The sequence below is a fragment of the Capricornis sumatraensis genome, chromosome 12 (assembly GCF_032405125.1).
Source record: "Capricornis sumatraensis isolate serow.1 chromosome 12, serow.2, whole genome shotgun sequence".
Lineage (NCBI taxonomy): Eukaryota > Metazoa > Chordata > Mammalia > Artiodactyla > Bovidae > Capricornis > Capricornis sumatraensis.
Genome location: NC_091080.1, coordinates 36,004,602 through 36,028,439, shown reverse-complemented (window position 1 = coordinate 36,028,439; position 23,838 = coordinate 36,004,602). Strand labels below are relative to the sequence as shown.

The following is a 23,838-nucleotide window of genomic DNA, read 5'->3' as shown; positions in this document are numbered from 1 at the left end:
TACAGGAACTTGTGACACTTAAGTTAGGTAATGTCACTAGATGTAGAAGGCTCTTCCTAAATGTTTCCCTCTTTTACTTCCTTTTGGAGCTTTTTATTCAGAATTGTATCATGATAGAATGATCTTCCTGTTTACAAAACAAGCCTGTCAAATGTAGAATTCTGAAGTTTAAAATAGGATATTTGAGCCATGTTACTTATTATGGGTGATCCACTTTTGACAGCAAAAAGTAAAATGGTGTAATCTTTTCGTCTGCTGTCTCCATGGCATTGGTATAGACGTGGTCTATTTTCTGCCCAGAGACCTTATATGAATACCATAACTCATACTAAGGATAGCATTTGTGTATTGCTGTTGTAGTGTCATCACATGAAAAAATTTCAGCTGCTTAATCTTACTTCTAGAGAAGTACCTCAGTGGAAACTTTAAGGAAAAAAAGTATAGATATACATTATTTGTGTTATACTGACACCTTGAACTTGACGAATATTGGAGTTTCAGTTTTATCTAGATTATGTAAAATGTTACGTAGCACAGAAAGTAAGTTACAAAAATAGTTGCAAGTCTTCAAATTAGAACAATAGTTGAACTTAAATAGTCAGCTAAAAAAAATTAAAACTCTTAGTATGTAGCTTGACTAGTCTGGTTTTGGGAAGGAGCATTATTTTTGTTTGGGCTTCCCAGGTGGCTCTAGTGGCAAAGAACCTGCCAGCCAATGTAGGAGACATAAGAGAGGCAGGTTCAATCCCTGGGTTGGGAAGATCCACCGGAGGAGGAAATGGCAACCCACTCCAGTATTCTTGCCTAGAGAGTTCATCCCAGGGACAGAGGGAGGAGCCTGGTGGGCCACAGTCCATAGGGTTGCAAAGAGTTGGACACAACTGAATCAACTTACCCTGCATTATTTTGTTAACTGTTCTTGAGGTCTTGAAGTTAATGTTTCTATCACTAGTCAGTTGAATCCTCTCACTTATTTTCTACACTTTGTTCCAAGTTGGTCATGAATGAAAGCAAGGAATTGGAGGGAAAAATTGAAGATAAACAAAGAGCATAAATCAGCTACAAATTGCATAATCACTTCATGGTTGTGGTCAACCATTTTGGTCAACCATACTAAATGTTTAGAATTTCATTCAGTTTCAGTCTCTGTTACAGAAAAATAATAAAGACTGATATTTCTGCCTTTCCTAATAGTTTTATAATCATAAGAATGAAAAGCAACCATTTCTGGCAAAAAATAAGGATAAGGACTTAGTTTTAGTTTTACCTTTTCTTACCATTATTAGAAAATGTAGCTAATAAATTTGGAAAAACCACTAATAATTTTTTTGTTTTGTTTATCTCATAACACTATACTTCAGTATTCTCAGAATGGTTTTAAATGTTCTCCTGTACTCAGACGGCAAAGAATCCACCTGCAGTGCAAGAAACCTGGTTCCATCCCAGAGTCAGGAAGATTGCCTGGAGAAAGGAATAGCTACTCATTCCAGTATTCTTGCCTGGAGAATCCCATGGACAGAGTAGCCAGGTTGGCTACAGTCCATGTGATAGCAAAGAGTTGGAATTGACTGAGTGACTAAGCATAGCACAGCACCCACTCTTTGAAAATAGTGTTTAGAAATTTATGCCTACATATAATGTCAAAAATCAAAGATTAAGAACAGTTTGTTGACTTTATCATGAAACTTAATTCTATCCAGTTTTTTTTAAATATCCTGAATATAATTCTTAGTAATACTCTGCAACTTGGTACAAAGTCTCTGTGATTATCTCAGTTCACATACAGTTTTGTTTAGTGTATCAGTAAGTTCTTTTCTAGCAAAGGAGAGTAGTTTTTAAGTTAGAATTACTCAAATATTTTACTGTCTTACTAATTCCTGGAGATTTTGTTCTATAAGAAGGGCTCCAAATATTTTAGGAAACGAAATAGCATGATTCCTTAATGAAAATTTTAGAAGGTATTGGTATAGTTTATTTTTCTAAGTCATTTCTGCTTAAACTAATAGTAAGTTAGGGCTTTTATGGAGACATTATGTTAGTTTGTTTATTGAAATGTTTCCTTGGTCATTTTTTAGGAAAAGATATTTATTTTGTAAAATAGAATTTGCATATTTATAATATATGAACTTTATTTACATATGTATTATTTGGGAAGTTACTCTAATGGAAAAAATAAGTAGAAGTCTATTTGGTATTTAATCTTAATCGTATGTAATTTATAAAATGAATATCTCTTCTGAGTATTTTTGCTTTCAATAAAATCAAATATTATTTTTAATTATTATTTTGTGTTTCAATTTTGCATTGTATTTTCATTTAATTTTAATGATTTTCTTTTCTTGTACTTTTTTTGGTCTGTTGTCTGTTTTGTCTAATGCATGTCCAGGGTTCTAAGGTTAGTATTACTTTAGTAATTTTTCAGGTTTTCAGTTTTAAATTTTATTTTTGCTTATTTATGAAATTTTTGACTTGATTATATTTTGAGTTTCCATACCATCTTTAGCATTAGGCATATTTTTGGTATATTTGAAAGATTCACTGGAGGGTTATTTTCTCAATGCACTGATGAATTACTGTTTTATTATGCACACTAATCTTTAGACTAAACTGGCATAGTATAATGAAAACAATAATATTTCAGTCATATGTACCATCAGATTTTAACTAGTGCCACTGAAAGAAAATTGGATAGAATATATATTAAGATTTAATAATAATCATATGTGGATGTTCTTTATTTTTAGATCTATATTATGATGTTTATTAGAATTAATGGGAACTTCCTTTTAGGTTATTAGTTGTATTAAGAATACTTATTATTTTAAAATTTTATTTTGTTTAGTCAAAAATAGCAGTTTGACAAATTTCATGGATGGTTAATAATGCTTTTATAATGTCTCTACATAATTTATTAATTTAATATTGAATATTTTGATGTTTATAATTTATAGACTCTAAAAGACTTCAAAATAAAATCATTAATAAAATAAGTTAGATTTCCCATAATTTTCCTAATTCAAAATGATAAATTTCTTTGAGAATCCATGTATATAGATATCCTAAAATTCTAATATTTTGAAAGTTTTCAGAATGCTTAATAGGCCTAAGCAATGGCCAGATCTTCCATTCCATTATGTTGATAACTGAGATTTTAAAAGGAAGTTTTATATAAAATTTCATTTTTTGCCTTTATTGTATTATGATAACAGATTTTTAATTCATGCTATGAAATGATGCTGTATATCAGTGTAGTGCTAGCAAATAATGAATCTTTATTTTTAAAAACATCTTAGTAATGAAATTAATCATTTCTTTAGGCCATAGAAGCTGAATTGGCATAATGTTACAAATCAATAGTTGAAAAAAAATTGTCTATTTCCAAGCTCCTCTTAGAGGGAATGTTTTAACAATATTTTGATGTTAAATGGAAGGGATAAAGGTTGTTCTTTTTATACCCCATTTATAATTGTTTAGTTATATAAGTGCTTGCTCTAGTCAGCTATCATTTTTCTTACCCATGTTTTAAACAAGAAGTGTTGAAGATGTTGTTTTTTAATGTGTTTCCTGCTGATATTTCCCTGTTAATATAAGTGAGTGTATGTCTGTGTAGAATGATGGGTGTGAATAATGTCAAATGGAGCATTAAATAGGAGCAGATACCTATAATACATGCTTACTTTGTAGTTGAATTTATCATTGGTGAAAAAGTAAAGTTAATCAGTATGGCTAGCTTGCCCATTTTCAGATGATTCAAACAGTAGTGTTTTTTATTTCTAAAGTATTCCTTACTTTTCTCTGCTTTGGAGGCACTGAGAAAATGAGGCCTAGTGATAATGAACCAGGAGAAGGCAATGGCAACCCACTCCAGTACTCTTGCCTGGAAAATCCCATGGCTGTAGAAGCCTGGTAGGCTGCAGTCCATGGGGTTGCTAAGAGTCAGACATGACTGAGTAGCTTCACTTTCACTTTTCACTTTCATGCATTGGAGAAGGAAATGGCAGCCCACTCCAGTGTTCTTGCCTGGAGAATCCCAGGGACAGCGGAGCCTGGTGGGCTGCTGTCTCTGAGGTCACACAGAGTCGGACACAACTAAAGTGACTTAGCAGCAGCAGCATCATAATGAACCAAAATAATTAAAATCTTATACAACATACAATGAAAAATAAGAAATACTGCTATTGCTTGTAAGATGCAAAGTTATATATCTTACAAAACAGAATACCTTGTACCATTTCCTTCCAAAGCAGAAAATTATATTTTAGCATAGACAATATTTTAGTGAAAGTACAGTTTTGCCAGTCTAAAATGCTACTGATTCTTCTCATTGCTAGTGTCACTGATTAATAGTGGTAGAGGAATTCATGATCTTGAGTATTTTTACCCTAGATTTTGTTACTCATACAAGGTACCTAGTGGTTTCTTACTCATTTATTCTGAAATGGATAAGAAATTATTATATATTCTAATTGGACCATTGACAGTTGTCTCCCTTTGATATCAAATGAAAGAGCCATATATCTTTCCTATTATCATACATTCATAGGAAAGAAAAATTAGCATATTTTTACAAATAATGAGGATTTTAGGAAAGAAATATCAGTTGTATGTCTTTGTTAACAAACTTAAAATAGAACAAAACTAGTATAAATATTTACATTGATTATTTCTAAGTGTCTTTATAAAATGATCTTAAGTTTGGAATGTAGTGTTTACAGGTAATGATATTTAAATCTAACATTGATTTTAAAAATAAATTTTTTCTTTATTTGAAGTTAATTCATAGCTAAGCTAATAAACTTGATAATCAACTCTTATACTACATGGAATTACTTTATGATTTATAACTTATTTTGTTTACAAAATATAAATATACTAAACTACTATTAAGCTGCAGCATGTATGTGCATGTATTATATTTCCAAATTTTAAACAAGATTTATATCTACTTTTTTAAAGACGGAATTGGAAAATATTGAAGTGACACAAGGCATGTCAGCTGAAACAGCAGTAACTTTTCTCAGCCGATTGATGGCTATGGTTGATGTACTTGTATTTGCCAGCTCTCTAAATTTTAGTGAGATTGAAGCTGAAAAAAACATGTCTTCTGGAGGTTTAATGCGACAGTGCCTAAGGCTAGGTAAGTCTGTTAAGAATAATGGTGCATGTTAAATAATTACCTACAGATTATTTTGTGATATTCTGTGATACATAAAGTATCAGTGATACAATTTGATTATGTAATATAGAATTACTAAATTAAAAAAATATAATATCATCACATTGGAGATTTCATGGAATAAATCTTTAATGGATTCTAATTTGAAGCTGAAGTTCTAGCTCTTTGGCCACCTGATGTGAAGAGCTGACTCACTGAAAAAGACCATGATGCTGGGAAAGATTGAAGACAAAAGGAGAAGGGGGCTGCAGAGGATTGAGATGGTTAGATAGTATCCTGACTTAATGGACTGTGAATTTGAGCACACTGGGAGAGAGTAAAGGATGGGAAAGTCTGGCATGCTACCGTCGGTGGGGTTGCAGAGTTGGACACAACTTAGCGACTGAACAACAATGAAATTTGAAATAAAGTTGATGTCGAATATATTTTGAGCTCTTTCAAAATCAGTAGGACAGTAGCATCTTTAATTGGAGTGATTTTAATGTAAATCCATTTATGAATTCTTTTTTTTTTTCTGTAAATGAATACACAGGCCAGTTATCCTGGGCCCACAAATAAAATACATCAGAAAACCGATAGTGTAGTTTTATAAACAATGCTAAAGGATAAAATTAACTATGCCAGTCTCACTGTTTTTCAGAATGAACATTTAATACTAGTAGATATTACTATAGCTATGACTTTTTTGTTGCTATCTTGTGTTATAAATGAAATTTAGCCCTCAAAACTCTTGGTAAATTTGACCAATTCCTTAGGCAGTATTCATTCTTACATCTTTTACCTTTTATAAAGGCAAAATTTAATTTTACTGTTTAGTCTTTACAGGGGACCAGACAACTACTGTTTTCAGACAAAAATGGCTGCTGTTTTCATACTTGCCTTAGAGTGGGAACAGGGAGGATATGAAAAAGTAAGGCATTTGATAGGATGTTCTTGACATGTATTCTTTTCACCCATTATTTAAAAAGTTAGGTAAAAATCTTCAGGGTACAAGTTTCTGAGCCAAGAAAGGAATAAGTGCTTGATTTAAGAATGGTGGAATAAATCTACTTTTTACTGCTCTTTTGTATTTCCTGTGACAAATCATTTCATATCCTATTAGGGAAAGATTGATCTTATGGATAACTTCAGCCAAGAGGTGTAGGCTTATTTACTGTGGGGCATATGGACATTTCCATTGGTATTTAATAATAGCTGACAGATTGAGCTTTGTGAGAAAGAGAAATATTTTTAATGCCTGAATATCTTAAAAACAGCATTTATTTGGTTATTTAGAACTTTTATTTCTGAATATATTCCTAAGTTTTACTGCTGATTTCATTTTTAAAATGATAATTTTTAGCAGATTTGGTTTTTATCATTCATAGGGAATTTTTATAAGTGAGTAATAATGAGGCAAACAATTATGTATCAATATGTATTGTTTACTCTTCTAAGCACTTTGCATATATCTATCCAGCTAATCCTCAGGGTAGTCCTCTAAGGAAGTCACTGTGCTTATACTCATTTTAGACATGAGAAGACTGAGGCACAGGTAATTGAAGCAGCTAGCCGAAGATCACATAGCTCATAAGTGGCAAAGCCAGATTCAAGTTTATGTGGACTGATTCCAAAATCTATACTATTTATTACTATGCTTTGCTGCTTCTTACAATAATTAAGTAAATAGAAAGCGAGTATGTAATTATTGAATGCTGCTTGATGAAGGTGACTTTGCCACCATGAAAACAAGTTGATATTGGGACTTGTGAGACTTGGTTGTGTGGAGTACCTCGTTATTATTGCCTAAAATGGGTGCTGTGCTCTGTATAGTCACTAAGATGGTCAAATTACAGGCAGATAATTATTATTTTAAAAATTCATCAAATATGAATATGTTTTTAATTAATTTTAATTAATCCATAAATTTAAGAATTTTGAAGGATGGAAGGGGATAGAATAAGGAAGGATATATTGGAAGCCTCAAATATCCTAGTAGTGTTGTGTTTCTTGAGTTGGTTGATAGTTTATGGTAATTTGTTTTCACTTTTTTAATTACATGGATTTTTTTGTGTGCTTTTCATTACTGTATTTTCTAGTTAAAAATATTTATTGATCTGGTTGATTTTAAGAACAATAGTGGGATGGTGAAAGTTGAAAGAAAGAAAAGACAGAACCAAGCAACTTTTAAAAACAACATCAGAGTCAACAGTTTATATTAATAATATGCTTTCATTTTTTTTAATAGTTTGCTGTGTTGCTGTGAGAAACTGTTTAGAATGTCGGCAGAGACAGAGAGACAGAGGGAACAAATCTTCCCATGGAAGCAGTAAACCTCAAGAAGCTCCCCAAGGTGTGACTGCCACAGCAGCTTCCAAGGTAATTAAACATTTTCTAAGTTAAATATAATTTACTTTTTTTTTTTTAAGTTTGTGAGCACAAAGTGAAAAGGAGTCTCCAGTGCTGGCTTCTCTTCTTCCAAATTGTTAGGGTTCCTTGGTGGCTCAGACACTGAAGAATTGCCCTGCAATGCACAGACGTCTGGGTTCAGTCTCTGGATCGGGAAGATTCCTTGGAGAAGGGAATGGCTATCCACTCCAGTAGTCTTGCCTGGAGAATTCCATGGACAGAGGAGGCTGATGGGCTCCAGTCCATTGAGTCACAAAGAGTCAGACACATCTGAGCAACTAACACTTTCATTTTTCAAAGGAAGTGTCTAGTAATTTCTAATTCATAGGATTCTTATAAAGATTATATCAGTTCATAGCACTGAAAAGTTCTTAACTATTACTAGCTTCAGTAGTTAAATTTTCACCGAGTTCAGTGTATGAATAATGCACTTTTTAAATGGTTACACTTTGGGGGATAGAATTCCCATGGCATTCAACAAAAATTATTGAATGCCCATGAAGTGAATATATGGTATGCAGTATTTCAGAATGCAGCAGTGATTGTCATTCTAAATTAGCTCTATTTAACATATGTTTATTGGAGAAGGAAATGGCAACCCACTCCAGGGTTCTTACCTGGAGAATCCCAGGGACAAGGGAGCCTTCTGGGCTGCCATCTATGGGGTCGCACAGAGTCCCACACAACTGAAGCGACTTAGCAGCAGCAGCAGCAGCAGCAGCAACATGTGTTTATATTTGATTATGACCATTTGCATCACTTCCAAAGTTTCAGTAATGATTTTTAGGTCCTGTTTGTTGCTTACTTCAGCTACAGCTTGGAATCTCTTACCCTTGCTTATACTATTTTATTTATTTATTACTATTTTATTTTACTCACACTTGTAGACTTCATGCAGTTCATCAGAAGAATTTTTTTAACCTTTTAACTTTTACATAGCTTTGTTTTTCTTCAAGTTCCCATCCTTATTTTTCACCCCAGTAAATATGTTCCACTTTTGGTGTTACCTTAAGTTCAACTTTGAGTAAAATGTTTTCTAATACCTTCACTGCCAACTCAGTCTAGAGGAGGTTTCTTTGTTTGATATTTCTGTAAAACCCAGTATGTCTCTTACCACTCACGGTACTTGTAATTAGATGTTTGACACTGACTAGTGAAGGTTCGATAAGTGAAGGAATAAAGTAAGAGTTTAATTCATTTAAAAAAATTCTGTCGCTTCAAACTTGTGCAGTTTTCAGTCAGAACAACCACACATTTAGCATATCTGTATTATAGCCTCTTTCTTTTTCACCACTGTTAGAGACACATTCCTAGAATAATTAAACCATATATTTTACTGTTGACAAGTCTCCACAAAGCCCTCCATTGCTTAGAAAATTAAATGCAAACACATTAGCAGTGTTACTTCTAGTTATTTGTGTAGGCACAGGAGATTGTACGTTACTTGAGTGTGTTGGTATCTTTTACATCTTTTCAATTGCAGATTGTGTCTAGCATTGTGAATACTTTACAAAAGAGCACAAAGTCTAGAATCAAACAGTTCTGAGTTTGTATCTTGCCTCTACCACTTACTGGTTTTGTGAAATGAAAACAAATTTCTTAGTCTCTTGTTCCTCAGTTTTCCAGTCTTTAAAGTGGACATATATCTTAATTTGTATGGTGTTTGTATGAATTAAATAAAAAACAGTAATATGTTAAAGTACTTAGTAATTTGAGAAATGAAGTGAGGACTTAATTAATGCTAATTCCTTTCCTGTCTCTAGGAGTTAACCAATCAATATTTATGTCATGAAATAAAGAAGTCAGTATTTTTGAGTGCTTAGATCTTAAAGGTGACTATAGTTAATTCAGTGTATAATTGAGAACTTTTCAGGCCCGTCAAACCAAGTATTAGGTTGGTGCAAAATTAATTGTTCAGCAAATCAATGAGCTGTACCAAAAACCACAACGCCTACAGCCAGTGTTGGTCAATAAAAAGTGCCCAGTTTTTCTCCACAACAACACCTGACTACACGTTGCACAACCAACACTTCAAAAGTTGAATGTACTGAACTTCAAAGTTCTGCCTCAGCTGCCTTATTCACCTGACTTCTCACCAATTGCCTACCACTTCTTCAAGCCTCTTGACAACTTTTTGCAGGGAAAACCGGTTCCACAACCTGCAAGAGGCAGAAAACTTTTCCAAGAGTTCATCGAATCCTAAAACAGATTTTTATGCTACAGGAATAAGCAAAACTTATTTCTTGCTGGCAAAATGTGTTGATTTTAATGGTTCCTGTATTGAATAATAAAGATGTGTTTGAGCCTAGTTATAATGATTTAAAATTCATGGTCTGAAACCACAATTACTTGTATACCAACCTAATAGTACACTGATGATAGAATATGGACAGAAAAGCTCAATGAGCAGGAAATTCATGGTAATTGAGCTAGTCTGTCCTTTTAGCAAGAATCTTAGCAATGAAAATTAGATTATAAATTATGGATATAGAGGAAAAGTTGACTTGGTAAGAAAACATATTTCAAAACAGAGAATCAGTAAACCCAGTTTGTGAGAGTTGTTTCCCCATTTTTATGCATTTTTAATGTGGCACTTGAGTAAGTAAACCATAGTTACAATAATTTCAATGTGTTATGAACCTGAGTGGACTTGCATTAGCCACACGTTTTCTTTGGGCCTCATTTTTTTATATTTTCTAAAAAGGAGGTATTAAATAAGATTTTCCTACAAAACACATCTCTAATTAGATTATGGACATAGAAGTACTTTGTAAACTGTAAAGTAGTATGTAAATTAAAATATATGTATTTTTTTCAGCTATATTGTAAATAGTATTTCTTTAATCATCCTTTGATAAAGATCATTAGCCTATTATTTAAATATTAAAGCTAAGCTCACCTAAGCTAATATAGCTGGTAAGTTTTGGAATTGTAATGGAAACAAAGTAACTGTCAACCTTCAAATTCTGTACTCTTTTGTGCTGCAAGAGAATCAAATAGTTTAAGAGGGGAATAGTATAATTGAGGTTTATAGAAAATAGAAGAAGGAGGCCTGTTATTGAATAGAGTTACTTTTATATGCAGGAGTTCTATTTGATACTTTGCATATATTATCTAATTTAATTCACACAATTCTTATGTTTTGTAAGTGAAAAAGTTTCAGGGATCTTGACTGTCTTACGAGTTTACTATGTGACATGTTACCTGAAATTTGTGGATTTTTGTGTCTTCAAATATAAAAAGGATTTTAGTGGTAATGATCTTTAATGTCTTTCAGCTTTACTATTAAGGCCATGAGTAAAACATTTTTTGCTTACCTTTTCTGACTTTTTGTGAATCATGGAATGCTTTCACAGATGAAATCTCATATAATAATGTAATATAATAAACTCATACATTATGAAAACATGACAGATAAATGAACCTGATGACTTAAGGAGGCTTGATAACTAGAGGTAGGGAATGTAAAGCTTAGAAAAAGTTAGTAACAAGCTTGAGGTTGCACAGGAGAGATTTGAGCCCAGAGTAAAAGTTTAGTCTTTTTTTCTGCCACAATCCTCCAGCCTTTCTATATCTATAGTGGTACCTATGCAGATAAAGAACAAGAACACTAGTAAGTGAAACTATGGTAAAAGTAGAAGAGAACAGTCAATAAATATTGTTCAGTGATGAGAGACGGTAAAGTGTGTGGCCAGTTTAATTACAAAATTGAAGGTATTATTAATAGAAATTAATATAAATGTCTGTATTATACTATTTTTTCACAATTCTCTCTCTCTTTTTTAAGACTCCACTAGAGAATGTTCCAGGTAACCTTTCTCCAATTAAGGATCCTGATAGGCTTCTTCAGGATGTTGATATCAATCGCCTTCGTGCAGTTGTCTTTCGGGATGTGGTGAGTTATGCCTGCTTGATTTCCCAGAGAAAAAAGAAAACTTTTCACTGTAATTTGTGTAAAATAATTTAAATTTCATAGGAAACTTGCATTTTAAAACTAAATGTCCTAGTGTCAGGGATTGTAGGTTTATAATGCACTCTGTAAAATGATTGAGCTTAGCTTTCTCTGAAAGCTTATTCATTTTATTTTTTAATGATGTGACAATTATAGTTACTTTGTATGTATACTAAGAATTAAGATAACTTTGAAGATTATAACTGATTTTATCTTGAATAACAATTCCTGTCTTTTAGTATTCCTTGCTCCATCTCTAGGTTCTGAATATTTTGTTATTATCAATGTTCCTTATATTATTGGTAAAAGAGATTAATTCATAAAGATGTTCTTGGGAATTACTTTTGGGGGCAATTACTTTTGAGAGAAGAGTCTGCATTTAGAAATAGAGACACCAATGGGAATTTGAGTTAGAAAGGTTGCTTAATAAAGCTTATTGAAAATGTAGCTTAAGGATACAATTTCATAGACCCCTCCAATTATATGATCACTTATTTAAAGTAAGTAAAAATAAGATTGGCCCTTCCACAAATTATGTAGAAGCATCCATAGCATTTCACAGCAGACTGAATGTTGGTAGTACCTCTTACTATAGTTGCTATTTATCAGCAATTTTGGATTCTACTTTTCTTTTTTAATTGATGTTTTATGAAACATAGACATTTATATTTTAAATTTGCATTTAAGAATACCTTAGATAGAGTACTTTGTACTTGAGAAAGTGGTTAAAATATTTAATACATACTAACATGGTAGAAATATATGAGAAAAATTTACATTGTTTTTAATGTATATCAGTTCTTATAAATCATTAAGGAAATTGCAATCATACCAACAGAAAAATAGGCAGATATGAAATATGAAAATAAGGTGATAAACATATGATTTAAAAGTCAGTATAACTAGTAGTCAAAGAGATACAAATTAAAGCAAGAGTAAGATATTTTTACCAAAAACTAAAAATTTAAAATAATAGTATCTGTCATGAGAAAGGTATACTGAAAGTGCTCTATCATTTATCACTGGTAGGAGTACAAATTGGATAAACTGTATAAATAGCTTTTTACATTGTGCTAAAAGCTCTTATAAATTTGATGCCTATAACCCATTGGTTCTACTCATGTGCTTATCAGAGCTGTCCTCAGGAAAATTGGCAACATCATAAATATCCAACACAGAGCATAATAAATCACAGTATATTCATTTAGCAAAAAGTTATGTAACTATTAAAATCGTATTTTTGAGGGAAACTTTGTGACATGTAAAACACCCATGATATATAGTAAGGGAAAGAAGCACTACACAAAAGAACTTAGACTACACAAATACTGCATTTTTGTGTGTCGAGTATACGTACACGCACATATTCACCTTTATTTAAAAAAAGGCACCCAAATGCTGCCAGTTATTATCTCCAGGTAAACACTTTTTATTTTGTACATTTTTAAATTTTCAATTTTTTTATAATAAACCTATATTGCTTTCATAATTAATAAAAGTAAAGTAGTCTTTAAAATGGGAGATAAAACACATTAATAGTGTAAAAATCTTGATGTAAGGATCTGCATAATCTGGACTTAAAAAAAAATTCTTACAAACAGTTTAACCATTCAGAAATGGGAATTGTTTATCCTGAAAAAAAATTTGTTGTGGAAGAATTTTTTTTAATGATAGATGATTTAAACACAGATCATGTTTTCATCTCCAAGAGACTCACTCAGACCTAACATAGAAGGAATTTATGTTGTGTGACATTGCATTTAAATTGTTAGTAAGTTCTGTATCAGGTTGTTACGGTGGATTGTATACTTTTTCTAATATCTATAGATGTTTTGTAACTATTGTATATTGGATAACCCTACAGTGGTTCTTATTAGCTTTCTTCCTGAAGGAAGGGAATTAATGTTCAGGTGTTCCTTCCAAACATCATTGAGGTAACATAACTTGTGTTCATTCAATTTACACTGTGTATCAGACACATATATATTACCCTCAGCTTTCAGTAAAAGGTTAAGAGAAAGCTAAGACTGAAAAACAGTAAGATGACACAGCTAGTATGAAGTAGAGTCAGAATCCCAAATTAGGCCTTTCCAAAGCATTCTCTCTCTTTTACCACCATATTCCATAAACTCCAAGGAACGCTTTTTTCCTTTTAAATAATCTCCAGAATTTGAAAGTATTTTTGAATTGTTATATTTTAAAGTCAGTTGTAGGTATTAGATTTCTACTTAACCTTTGAATTGTTCAAGTCACTTTATGTTGCCTTAAGTTCAGAAACATATGAGATTTTAAAATTTAGTTATTTAAGGAAAAGTAATGTATTTAAAAGCTGTCTGTTACCCACAGAGTATGAAACACTTAATTCACAATATTTCAAAACAAATGTAATCTATTTTGGTCATTTTCTCCATTACCTATACTAATTCTATTTCAGAGCATTAAGTCATCTGTAAATATTTCTTGTTTGCTTTTTTTTTTTTTTCTGACAAATGCACATGAATTTTGAGTCTTGTTCACCTAGTGCTTAAATGAAGTAATAAATGTAAAGTGACTGTTTATGGAGTTAATAGACTTTAATGCATGTTTGTTTTCCTTATTTCTGTTTTATCTATGGGCCATGGTAATTACTTGCAGTTTTGGTATGAAGCATCACTTTTACCTAACTTAGAAAAAAGGCTTAATAACCATATATTTATGATTCCTTAAATATAGTCTAATCTGAAAATAGTTCTAGAGGTCATTTAACATTTTTATCCCTATAGGATAAATACCTAGGCTTTTTCGATAGAGCTTTCAAGTTATATGCAGTCCTGCTTCAAAGAAATAAATAAATAACTATTATCTCTTTATCCTAACATGGTCAGTCTTTTTCAGATCTTTTACCATTTCACTGCTATCCTCTGGAATAACTTCATTTTTTCATTGAGCTTTTGAAATTCAGAGCCTCAAATATTGGCTCCCAATTCTGCACTGGAAAAATGAGGTTATTTTTCCAGTACAGAATAGTGGGGCTGTTATTTATTTTTACCTGTTCATGTGTCAAACATTGCATTAGCTTTTTCTGAAGCTGCCATATTGAACTTGTATAAACTCCATGCTTTATGCTCCCTGATTTTTATATCTCCCTTATTTTACTCATATTTCCTGCTCAGGTAGTGATATGTTAGAATCGTATGTATAGTCCAATAGTAACTTTATTCTGTTATTATTTTTCAGCTATAGTATTTGCAACTCTTGACTTTTTTAGCCAGACATTAAATTATTCTTTTCAAGCTTGTCCTATCTGCATATCTTATAAATATGCATTCTCTGATGTTATAGAAGTAATAGATACTAGTGAAGAGGACAAATAATAAACTTTGTGGTATATTCAACAAAATTTTAACATTCTCATTTTTTTAAATTATATTTCAACCTGTAAATCAGATGATATTTTTCTGGAGTTTTTTTTTTTTTTTAATATATACTTAGGTAATACTAACAGTATATGGTTAGCAAGTTTTAGCAAAAGTTAAATGTCGTATGTTTTCCTCCATAAAGAAAATAAAACAGGAATAGTTTCTTATACTCTGAGAACTTATACTTAAAATTTTTTGAGTGTCAAAACTACCTTTTCATTTTATGCAGGATGATAGCAAGCAGGCACAATTCTTAGCTCTAGCTGTTGTTTACTTCATTTCGGTTCTGATGGTTTCCAAGTATCGTGACATTTTAGAACCCCAGCGAGAGACTGCAAGAACTGGAAGCCAACCAGGTAGAAACATCAGACAAGAAATAAATTCACCAACAAGTACAGGTACTTAATATTTGTCTAATTATTTGAATTTTCATCATCATTTATCTCCTTTTTATTTAATTTTTACATCTAGATTTAAACTGGTTCTATTCATAATCATCTCAAATATTAATAAGTAGGCAGTATATAAATGCCAATTTAATCTTGTTTAATTACACAGAAATGTAGAATATTTGCTATATTCTCATTTTATCAGGGTTTTGGGTTTAGTTTTTCTGTTTATTATCATAAAACATTTATACCACTACTTGATATACAAAAAACCCATATATTTTAAATGTATTATTTTTAACTTTTATAAACATATGATAGTAGGAGGTCCTTATAGAGTAGTTCAAAACCAACAGTAAGCCAAACTATAAATCTTTGTAGCCAAGTTCAGTAGCATCTTTCTTTCTTTCTTTCTTTCTGTCTGCCTTTCTTTCTTTCCATATGTGTAGTTATTTCAGTATCTTTAAGTATTCAGCCAGAGATTTATAATAAGCAAACATACATTCTGAATGTTATACCAAAGTTGCATCAACTAAAGTCAGAAATTTCTAGACAGCAGTGAACCGTTTTTGGTCATGTTGTCTTTCTCATCTATAGAACATGCTTATGTTGTAGGAGTTCATGTATTATCAGCTTTGTTTACTCTTCTTAGAAATGATGAATATATTTTTTGGCAACTAATATTTTAATATCACAGGATCCCTTTTGTCTATAGCATTTTCTGCCAGGTGTTTACCTCAAGGTTGTTTCTCTATTGTTTGCAGTGTTGCCTTAGCAGCCCAGTGATTATTTCATGTACCACTAGATTAGTTTGTAATGGAAATTGTCCTTCCTAAATAAATGCATATGATATATACATTAATTGAATATTTTAAAAAACGAGTAGAAATTAGTGGTCAAATCTCTGCATTCTGTTTTCCATAGTCATATCATATCTCATTTACTTTTTGTTTCTGTTTGGAAATACAGATTATGTTTAACCTTAATTCTTTATTGTTGCATGCTATATTTATTTTGAGTACGTAAACGTGGTATTTCTTTTTTTTTTTTAAACGTGGTATTTCTTTATAGTAAAATCTTACTTTTAACTTTTTACTCGACAAATTAAATGTTATCCTAACATTCCAGTTTCTGTGTTTCAACCATTTAAAACACAGAGACTCTATATGTTAATCAACTGTCTCTGCATTTTTAACGCATTCAGTCATGTATGTATAAAGCAAGCAATATTTTAGTGAAACCTTCCAGTTCTGATTTTCTTGTGTGTTTGTATGTCTCTGTGTTTGTTGCTAAAACGACTCTACTTAACAAGTGTGTTATTTCCTTTCCCTTAATACATAACTTCTTTCCTTCCTCCAGAAACACAGTCTTTATTGCTAGTACTGTTTGCATGTTGCAGTGATATAGAATTGTCTTGGATCTTCAGTGGACCATGTTGCAGGTTGTTACATGCTGGCTCAAATTTGATTCCATGATTTTCTCCACAGTTGTGGTCATACCATCTATCCCTCATCCAAGTTTGAACCATGGATTCCTTGCCAAGTTAATTCCTGAGCAGAGCTTTGCCCACTCATTTTACAAAGGTAATATTGACCTCATCTCCTGACCTGTTTGGATATTCTTAAATTCCATCAATTGTTATACAGTAACATTCATTAATGTAGTTGTTTATAAACACCTCAGCATACAGCTCAGGTTTCATGGAGATATAATACGTTGTATTTGTACCTGGCTAAATATTTGTACCTGGCTCTCTATATTGAGAGCAAAATATAGTTTTTATATTTGTATTCCCTTGTATTTCTTTAAGTATCATCTTCAAATTAAGGCTGCCTAGTTATATGGATAATAAGATGCATGGTGGTGGCATGCAGAAGTGATCACAGTAAAGTCCTGCCTTGTTAGTGGGACCGAATTAGCTCTAAAATGAAGGCTACTGTAGAATGACAAGTAAAAAGATTTTAAACAAGCCTCAAAAGGATCATAGTGATCTATAATTATTTTGGATAAAAGTTGTAAAACAGATACATGTTCTGAGCTCTCGGAATTCTCATTCTGTCAACATACCTCTGTAAAACAGCTTTCTCCGTTCTGCATGTTATTAAAACAAAACAAAAACAGACAAGCTATATGTTATTCCCATGAGTGCTAATATTGCCATTTCTTCTTAGATAAGCTCATAAGCAAAAGTTCATCACACTATAAACTTTAAGTACTTATATTCCCAATATTTGTTCAAAATGTTTATAGAGACATTTCTTTGGGGGAATCCCTCTTTGCTTAAAACTTTTTGTTTATTTATTATGTATAATGAAAAAATTACAAGTATAATGACTTTTGTCTAGATTGATCACCTGTGCACACACTCTCAGTGAACAACATGGATAATTTTTGTATTTTTTCCCAAAGTTACCTTCATTCTGATTCTATTTATTGAAATTTAAATTTATGTCTATGGAGTCAAATAATACAAGCTATTGTGCTCTATTTTCTGTTTTGAAAAGACTAATCTGGACTATTCTTCAGCTCTTTCACATTTCACTCCCTTTTTTTTCCTCACAGTTAAGCCCTTTAGAAAATTTTGAACTAGCTCTTTGGCCTCTCTCTTCTTCATCTTTGATAGTTCTTCAGTTCAAAGCCTTAACCCTTCTTTGAGTATTGTATAGCTTCTTCATTGGACTTGTCTCTAGTCTGTTACTGATGACAAAATTTTAAGTAACACTAGTATATAAAATAATAATGTAATGAAATATTTATATTTAATATATTATATTAATATAATATATATTTTCTAATAGAGCCAATATAATAATTTTTCTTTCTAAAAATTTCTAATAAATTCCTATAGTTTTGTGAACAAAGTTAAAATATCTTAATTGTGGCAAGAGTACTCTGGTTCTGACTTTCCTGGATTACTGCAATCATCTCTTAAGTGATTTTCTCACCTCTTGTCTTGTTAATCTTTGTTCTTTTTTTTTATAGTTTTGCTGAAGTTCATTTTAAAATATAAATGAGGTTATGTCTCTTTTTAACAAAAAACATTTCTCATAACATTTAGAATAAAATATCACAATCTTCCTAACTTCATGTCATGTGGTTCTTGCATTCGCTCACTATGCCACCATCAAACTAACTTAGTTCTTTAATTATGCCAAGCACTTTCCTGTCTCGTGATCTTTGTTTGTTGTTCTAAGTTTTGGCTCTCTTCCCTATATTTCATATGACTGGAGAGTACTCATTCTTCAGGTGTCTGGTTAAAGGTCATCGCTTCCTCACAGAAGCTTTCCCTGCTACCATAGCGAAGTAGCTTCCACCCACAGTAACCTTATTTTCTATCATAGCATCCTCTTTATTTCCTTTCTTGAATTTAAACAGTTTATTTATTTAATTGTCTATTAGGATGTGTGCTTGAAGAAAGTAATCCCTAATCCTAGCATGACACTTGGAAGTTAATACAGTAAATATTTAAGTAAATGAGTAAGCCAGTGAGAATGCTAAACACTTTTTTTTAAGTTGAATACTGATGGTAGACATAAAATGTATTTAATTAATAAACACTAAAAACAGAAAATAAATTTTTATTGATGACATGTCCTAGTTGTGATTGAAGTTTTATGGTAATTATTTCACATTAGGTTTGAAACAACATTAATATTTAAGTGACCTTAAACATAAATACATTGTATACTTTTCCTCTAACAATTTATTGTCAGGGAAAAGAAGTATTTTTAATAATTAGGTTATTGTGCTAAATAATTAATAATTATGGTATTGTGCTAAATAATTCTTTTTAATAATTAGGGTATCGTGTATAAGAATAGACGTATGGCATAAAACCATTGATAAACAGGCTGGAATTTGTATGAATATCTCATATATGATAAGTATAACTTTTCTAACCAAATTTAAGGAGAAGTATTTGGCAAGTGGTAAGATTAGCAAATGAGGTAGCTAATTGAAAAAAATTTAATTTATATCCTTATTTCGTGTATCATGTTAAATGAATTCTGCATGTATTAAAATTTAAAGCTAAAAAGGAAACTGAACATCATTCAAGAAAATTAAAATTAATATTTTAAATAAGAAAATATGTTTTAAATCATAATGTCAAAATATGAAGGTGTAAAAATATGGCTGAAAAGTTTTCTCTCTCTGTATCTCTAAACAAAATTAAAATTATTAACAAAATTAAAAGAAAAAATGCAAACAGGAAAAAATTTATACTTATTGATAAAAGTTAATAAATAAAAGCCTTAGTAAATAAAGAGCTCTTGCAGATCAATTAAAAGAATGTATCATAGTGATGAAAAAATATAAAAAAGAAAACTGAACAGTTAACAGAAAGGCAATGTAAGTGCAAATAAGGAAGATTATAGCATTGTTAATCAGCTATACTCCTATATAAAATAAAAGATTCAAAAAAAGTAAAAAGTCTACTAATAATCAATACCTTTATGTTGAAGCAAAACTATACCATAATTTTCAAATTGGGTAAAATTTTGAAGGGTAAGAATGCAAATCTGTGCATTTTATATAGCATAAAAATATTCACAATCCTTAACCTACTAATTTTACTCTTAGAATTGTATACAAAGGAAACAATGAAGGATATACCAACAGTTTATATACAAATAGTTTTACCACTCAAGTTTTATTTAATTAATGCCTTGAAATAAAACTCATATTTTTAAATAAATAGTTACATTCAAGTTCTAATTACATGTTGATGTCAGATACACTGTATATTTTATATTACTTAGAGGTGCAAATCATATAATTTTCAGTTACTCCTAGCAAATATTTTTCTAAAACTTCTACTCTTTAAAATAAATGTCTGCTTTCGGTATTAGTAAAGGAAGCCAACAAAAGCCTGCCACCTCTTTTTTTCTTTCGTTTTCTAATTTAATCTTTCTTTCAGTTTACTTTAAGATTTATTCAGTATATATTTGCTGAATAAATAAATTGTTTCCTGTTACATACTAGGTATTGCAGATATATAATAGTGGGCACTAAGTTTTTATCTTTATGAAGGTACAATTCTAGTGAAAGAAATAGACTTTTAGAAACCACACAATTAAATAATATAATTGCAAGCTATGTTTTATTCTAAAAAATAAAATCTCACAGTATTATGAGCCTTGGTACATCAGATGTTAAAAAATCTGCCTGCAGTGCAGGAGACCTGGGTTCAATCCCTGGGTTGGGAAGATCCTCTTGAGAAGGTAATGGCTACCCACTCCAGTATTCTTGCCTGAGGAATTCCATGGATATAGGAGCCTGAACTTCTACAGTCCATGGGGCCACAAAGAGTCATACACGACTGAGTGACTAACTCTTTCATGAGACCATACAAAAGAAGAAACCTAATTTAGTTTAGAAATAGAGGAAAACAATAGAATGGGAAAGACTAGAGATCTCTTCAAGATAATTAGAGATATCAAGGGAACATTTCATGTAAAAATGTGCACAATAAAGGACAGAAACACTATGGACCTAACAGAAGCAGAAATATTAAAAAGAGGTGGCAAGAATACACAGAAGAACTATACAAAAAAAAAGGTCTTAATGTCCCAGACAACCATGATGGTGTGATCACTCACCTAGAGCCAGATATCCTGGAGTGCAAAATCAAGTGTGCCTTAGGAAGCATCACTACAAACAGAGCTAATGGAGGTGATGGAATTCCAGCTGAGCTATTTCAAATCTAAAAGATGATGCTGTGAAAGTGCTACACGCAATATGCCAGCCAATTTGGAAAACTCAGCAGTTGCCACAACACTGGAAAAGGTCATTTTTCATTCCAATCCCAAAGAAGGGAAATGCCAAAGAATGTTCAATCTACTGCACATCTGCATGCATCTCACACGCTAGCAAAGTAATGCTCAAAATTCTCCAAGTGAGGCTTCAACAGTACCTGAACTGAAATCTTCCAGATGTTCAAGCTGGACTTAGAAAAAGCAGAGGAACTAGAGATCAAATTGCCAACATCCACTGGATCATAGAAAAAGCAAGAGAGTTCTGAGGAAACGTCTACTTCTGCTTCATCGACTATGCTAAAGCCTTTGACTTTAGCCTTTGTGTGGATTACAACAAACTGTGGAAAATTCTTCAAGAGATGGGAATACCAAGCCATCTTACCTGCCTCCTGAGAAATCTGTATGCAGGTCAAGAAGCAACAGTTAGAACTGAACATGGAACAACAGACTGGTTCCAAATCAGGAAGAATACATCAAGGCTGTTACATGCAGAGTATACATCATAAGACATGCTGGGCTGGATGAAGCGCAAGCTGGAATCAAGATTGCCAAGAAAAACATTAATAACCTCATTAATAACTGGTTCTTACTGAACTAAAACCAAGGTGTTTTCAGGATGGTATTCCTTTGGAATGCTTTAAGGGAGAATCTGTTTCCTTCTCTTTCCTAGCTTTTAGAGGCTGCCTATATTTTGATTCCAAAATCACTGCAGATGGTGACTGCAGCCATGAATTAAAAGATGCTTGCTACTTTGAAGAAAAGCTATGACCAACCTAGACAGCATATTAAAAAGCAGAGACATTACTTTGCTAACAGGGGTCCATTTAGTCAAAGCTATGGTTTTTTCAGTAGTCATGTATGGATTTGAGAGTTGGACGATAAAGAAAGCTGAGCGCTTAAGAATCGATGCTTTTGAACTGTGGTGTAAGAGAAGACTGTTGAGAATCCCTTGGACTGCAAGGAGATGCAACCAGTCCATCCTGAAGGAAATCAATCCTGAATATTCATTGGAAAGACTGATGATGAAGCTGAAGCTCCAATCCTCTGGCCACATGATATGAAGAACTGATTCAGTGGAAAAGACCCTGATGCTGGGAAAGATTGAAGGCGGGAGGAGAAGAGGGTGACAGAGGATGAGATGGTTGGATGGCATCACTGACTCAATGGACATGAGTTTGAGCAAGCTCCGGGAGTTGGTGATGGACAGGGAAGCCTGGCGTGCTGCAGTCCATAGGGTCACAAAGAGTCGAACACGACTGAGCAATTGAACTGACTGAATTTAAGGTTTGAAAAAAGCCTCCTGGAAGTAATATTAAGCTTTAAAACGAAGGATGAATATGTGGCTGCGTTTTCTGAGAAATTCCTTGGCATATTTTGGGAATACATGTGAATGGAACATAAGAATGAATGGAAAGAGAAGCATTCCATGAATTTATATAGATAGGCAAGAACTAAAACATGTAGGGCTTGCAAGATTGTGGTTTTTACACTAAATTGTGGTTTTTAAACTAAGCAGAGGATTGTTGCACTCGTTTTCCATTGCTGCCATAACATATTACCACAGACTGACCTGAAACAACACAAATTTATTATTTTACATTACTGTATATAAGAAGTCTAACATGGACTTCTAACTGGACTAAAATCACGATGTCCTCAAGACTACATTCCTTTCTGGAGGCTCTCAAGGAGATCCATTTTCTTTGTCTTTTCCAGCTTCCCAAGGCTACTCATATTCTTTGGTTTATGGCCTTCTTCCTTCTCCCTGCATCTTTGAAACCAAGAACAGGGCATCTTTCAAACCAAGAACAGGGCATCTTTCAGACTGTTCTGGAGGCATATCTTCATCTGAGCACAGCCAGGAAAGACTTTCTGCTTTGTGGTTTGATTGAGTCGACCTGGGTAATCCAGGATGGTCTCTTCAAAGCCCTCACATTGAATGTAAGGTAATATTCACAGGTTGTGGAGAGTAGAATGTGGATATCATTGGAAGCGAGGGTGCATTGTTCTGCCTACTACAAGTATCATATAGTTTTACAAAGTACTCTGAATACAGTGAGGGAATAGATTAGAAGAGCAGGGAAGGAAACTGACAAAACCAATTGGAGGCTGTTGCTTTCTAGCTAAGAAATGCTGTGGCTTAGAATTAGGGTGGTGGCAGTAGAGATTAAATAGGAAGGTAAATAACACATATTTTGGTAGTAAAATTTGACAGGATATGGTAACAGATTGGACGTGGCACATTAAGGTATGTAATGTTCTCAAAGAGAACACCTGGCTGTTTGGGAGATACTGATCTGCATATAAAGGGGCCAAAGCTAGGGAAACTGAAGATTAAAAGAGAATAGCTCTTAGAGTGGTTGGGCTCTGTACTTTCTTTTCTCTTTAGCATTCTGGTTAATTTTTATGCAGTTTACCTCAGTTCAGTTCAGCTCAGTCGTGTCCCACTCTTTGCGACCCCATGAAATGCAGTACGCCAGGCTTCCCTGTCCATCACCAACTCCTGGAGTTTACACAAACTCATGTCCATTGAGTCGATGATGCCATCCGACCATCTCATCCTTTACATCCCCTTCTCCTGCCTTCAGTCTTTCCCAGCATCAGGGTCTTTTCCAGTGAGTCAGTTCTTTGCATCAGGTGGCCAAAGTATTGGAGTTTCAGCATCAGTCCTTCCAATGAATATTCATGACTGATTTCCTTTAGGATAGACTGGTTGGATCCCCTTGCAGTCTAAGGGACTCTCAAGTTTTCTCCAACACTGTAGTTCAAAAGCATCAGT

The 23,838-nt window shown here is 32.6% G+C and overlaps 1 protein-coding gene across 4 annotated transcripts in view; it reads left to right on the top strand.

The window, feature by feature from the left end:
• Positions 1-23,838, top strand: part of NBEA (neurobeachin) — a 664,301-nt gene that overhangs the window by 208,399 nt on the left and 432,064 nt on the right. For 2 of the 4 annotated variants that reach the window (XM_068984684.1, XM_068984683.1), the window contains exons 25-30: positions 2,387-2,395; positions 4,957-5,137; positions 7,404-7,534; positions 11,352-11,459; positions 15,144-15,312; positions 16,791-16,886. In XM_068984684.1, coding sequence (XP_068840785.1) covers positions 2,387-2,395; positions 4,957-5,137; positions 7,404-7,534; positions 11,352-11,459; positions 15,144-15,312; positions 16,791-16,886 — 694 coding nt within the window. The remainder of the gene's footprint in view (positions 1-2,386; positions 2,396-4,956; positions 5,138-7,403; positions 7,535-11,351; positions 11,460-15,143; positions 15,313-16,790; positions 16,887-23,838) is intronic. The other 2 variants (XM_068984682.1, XM_068984685.1) reach the window with 2 other exon arrangements.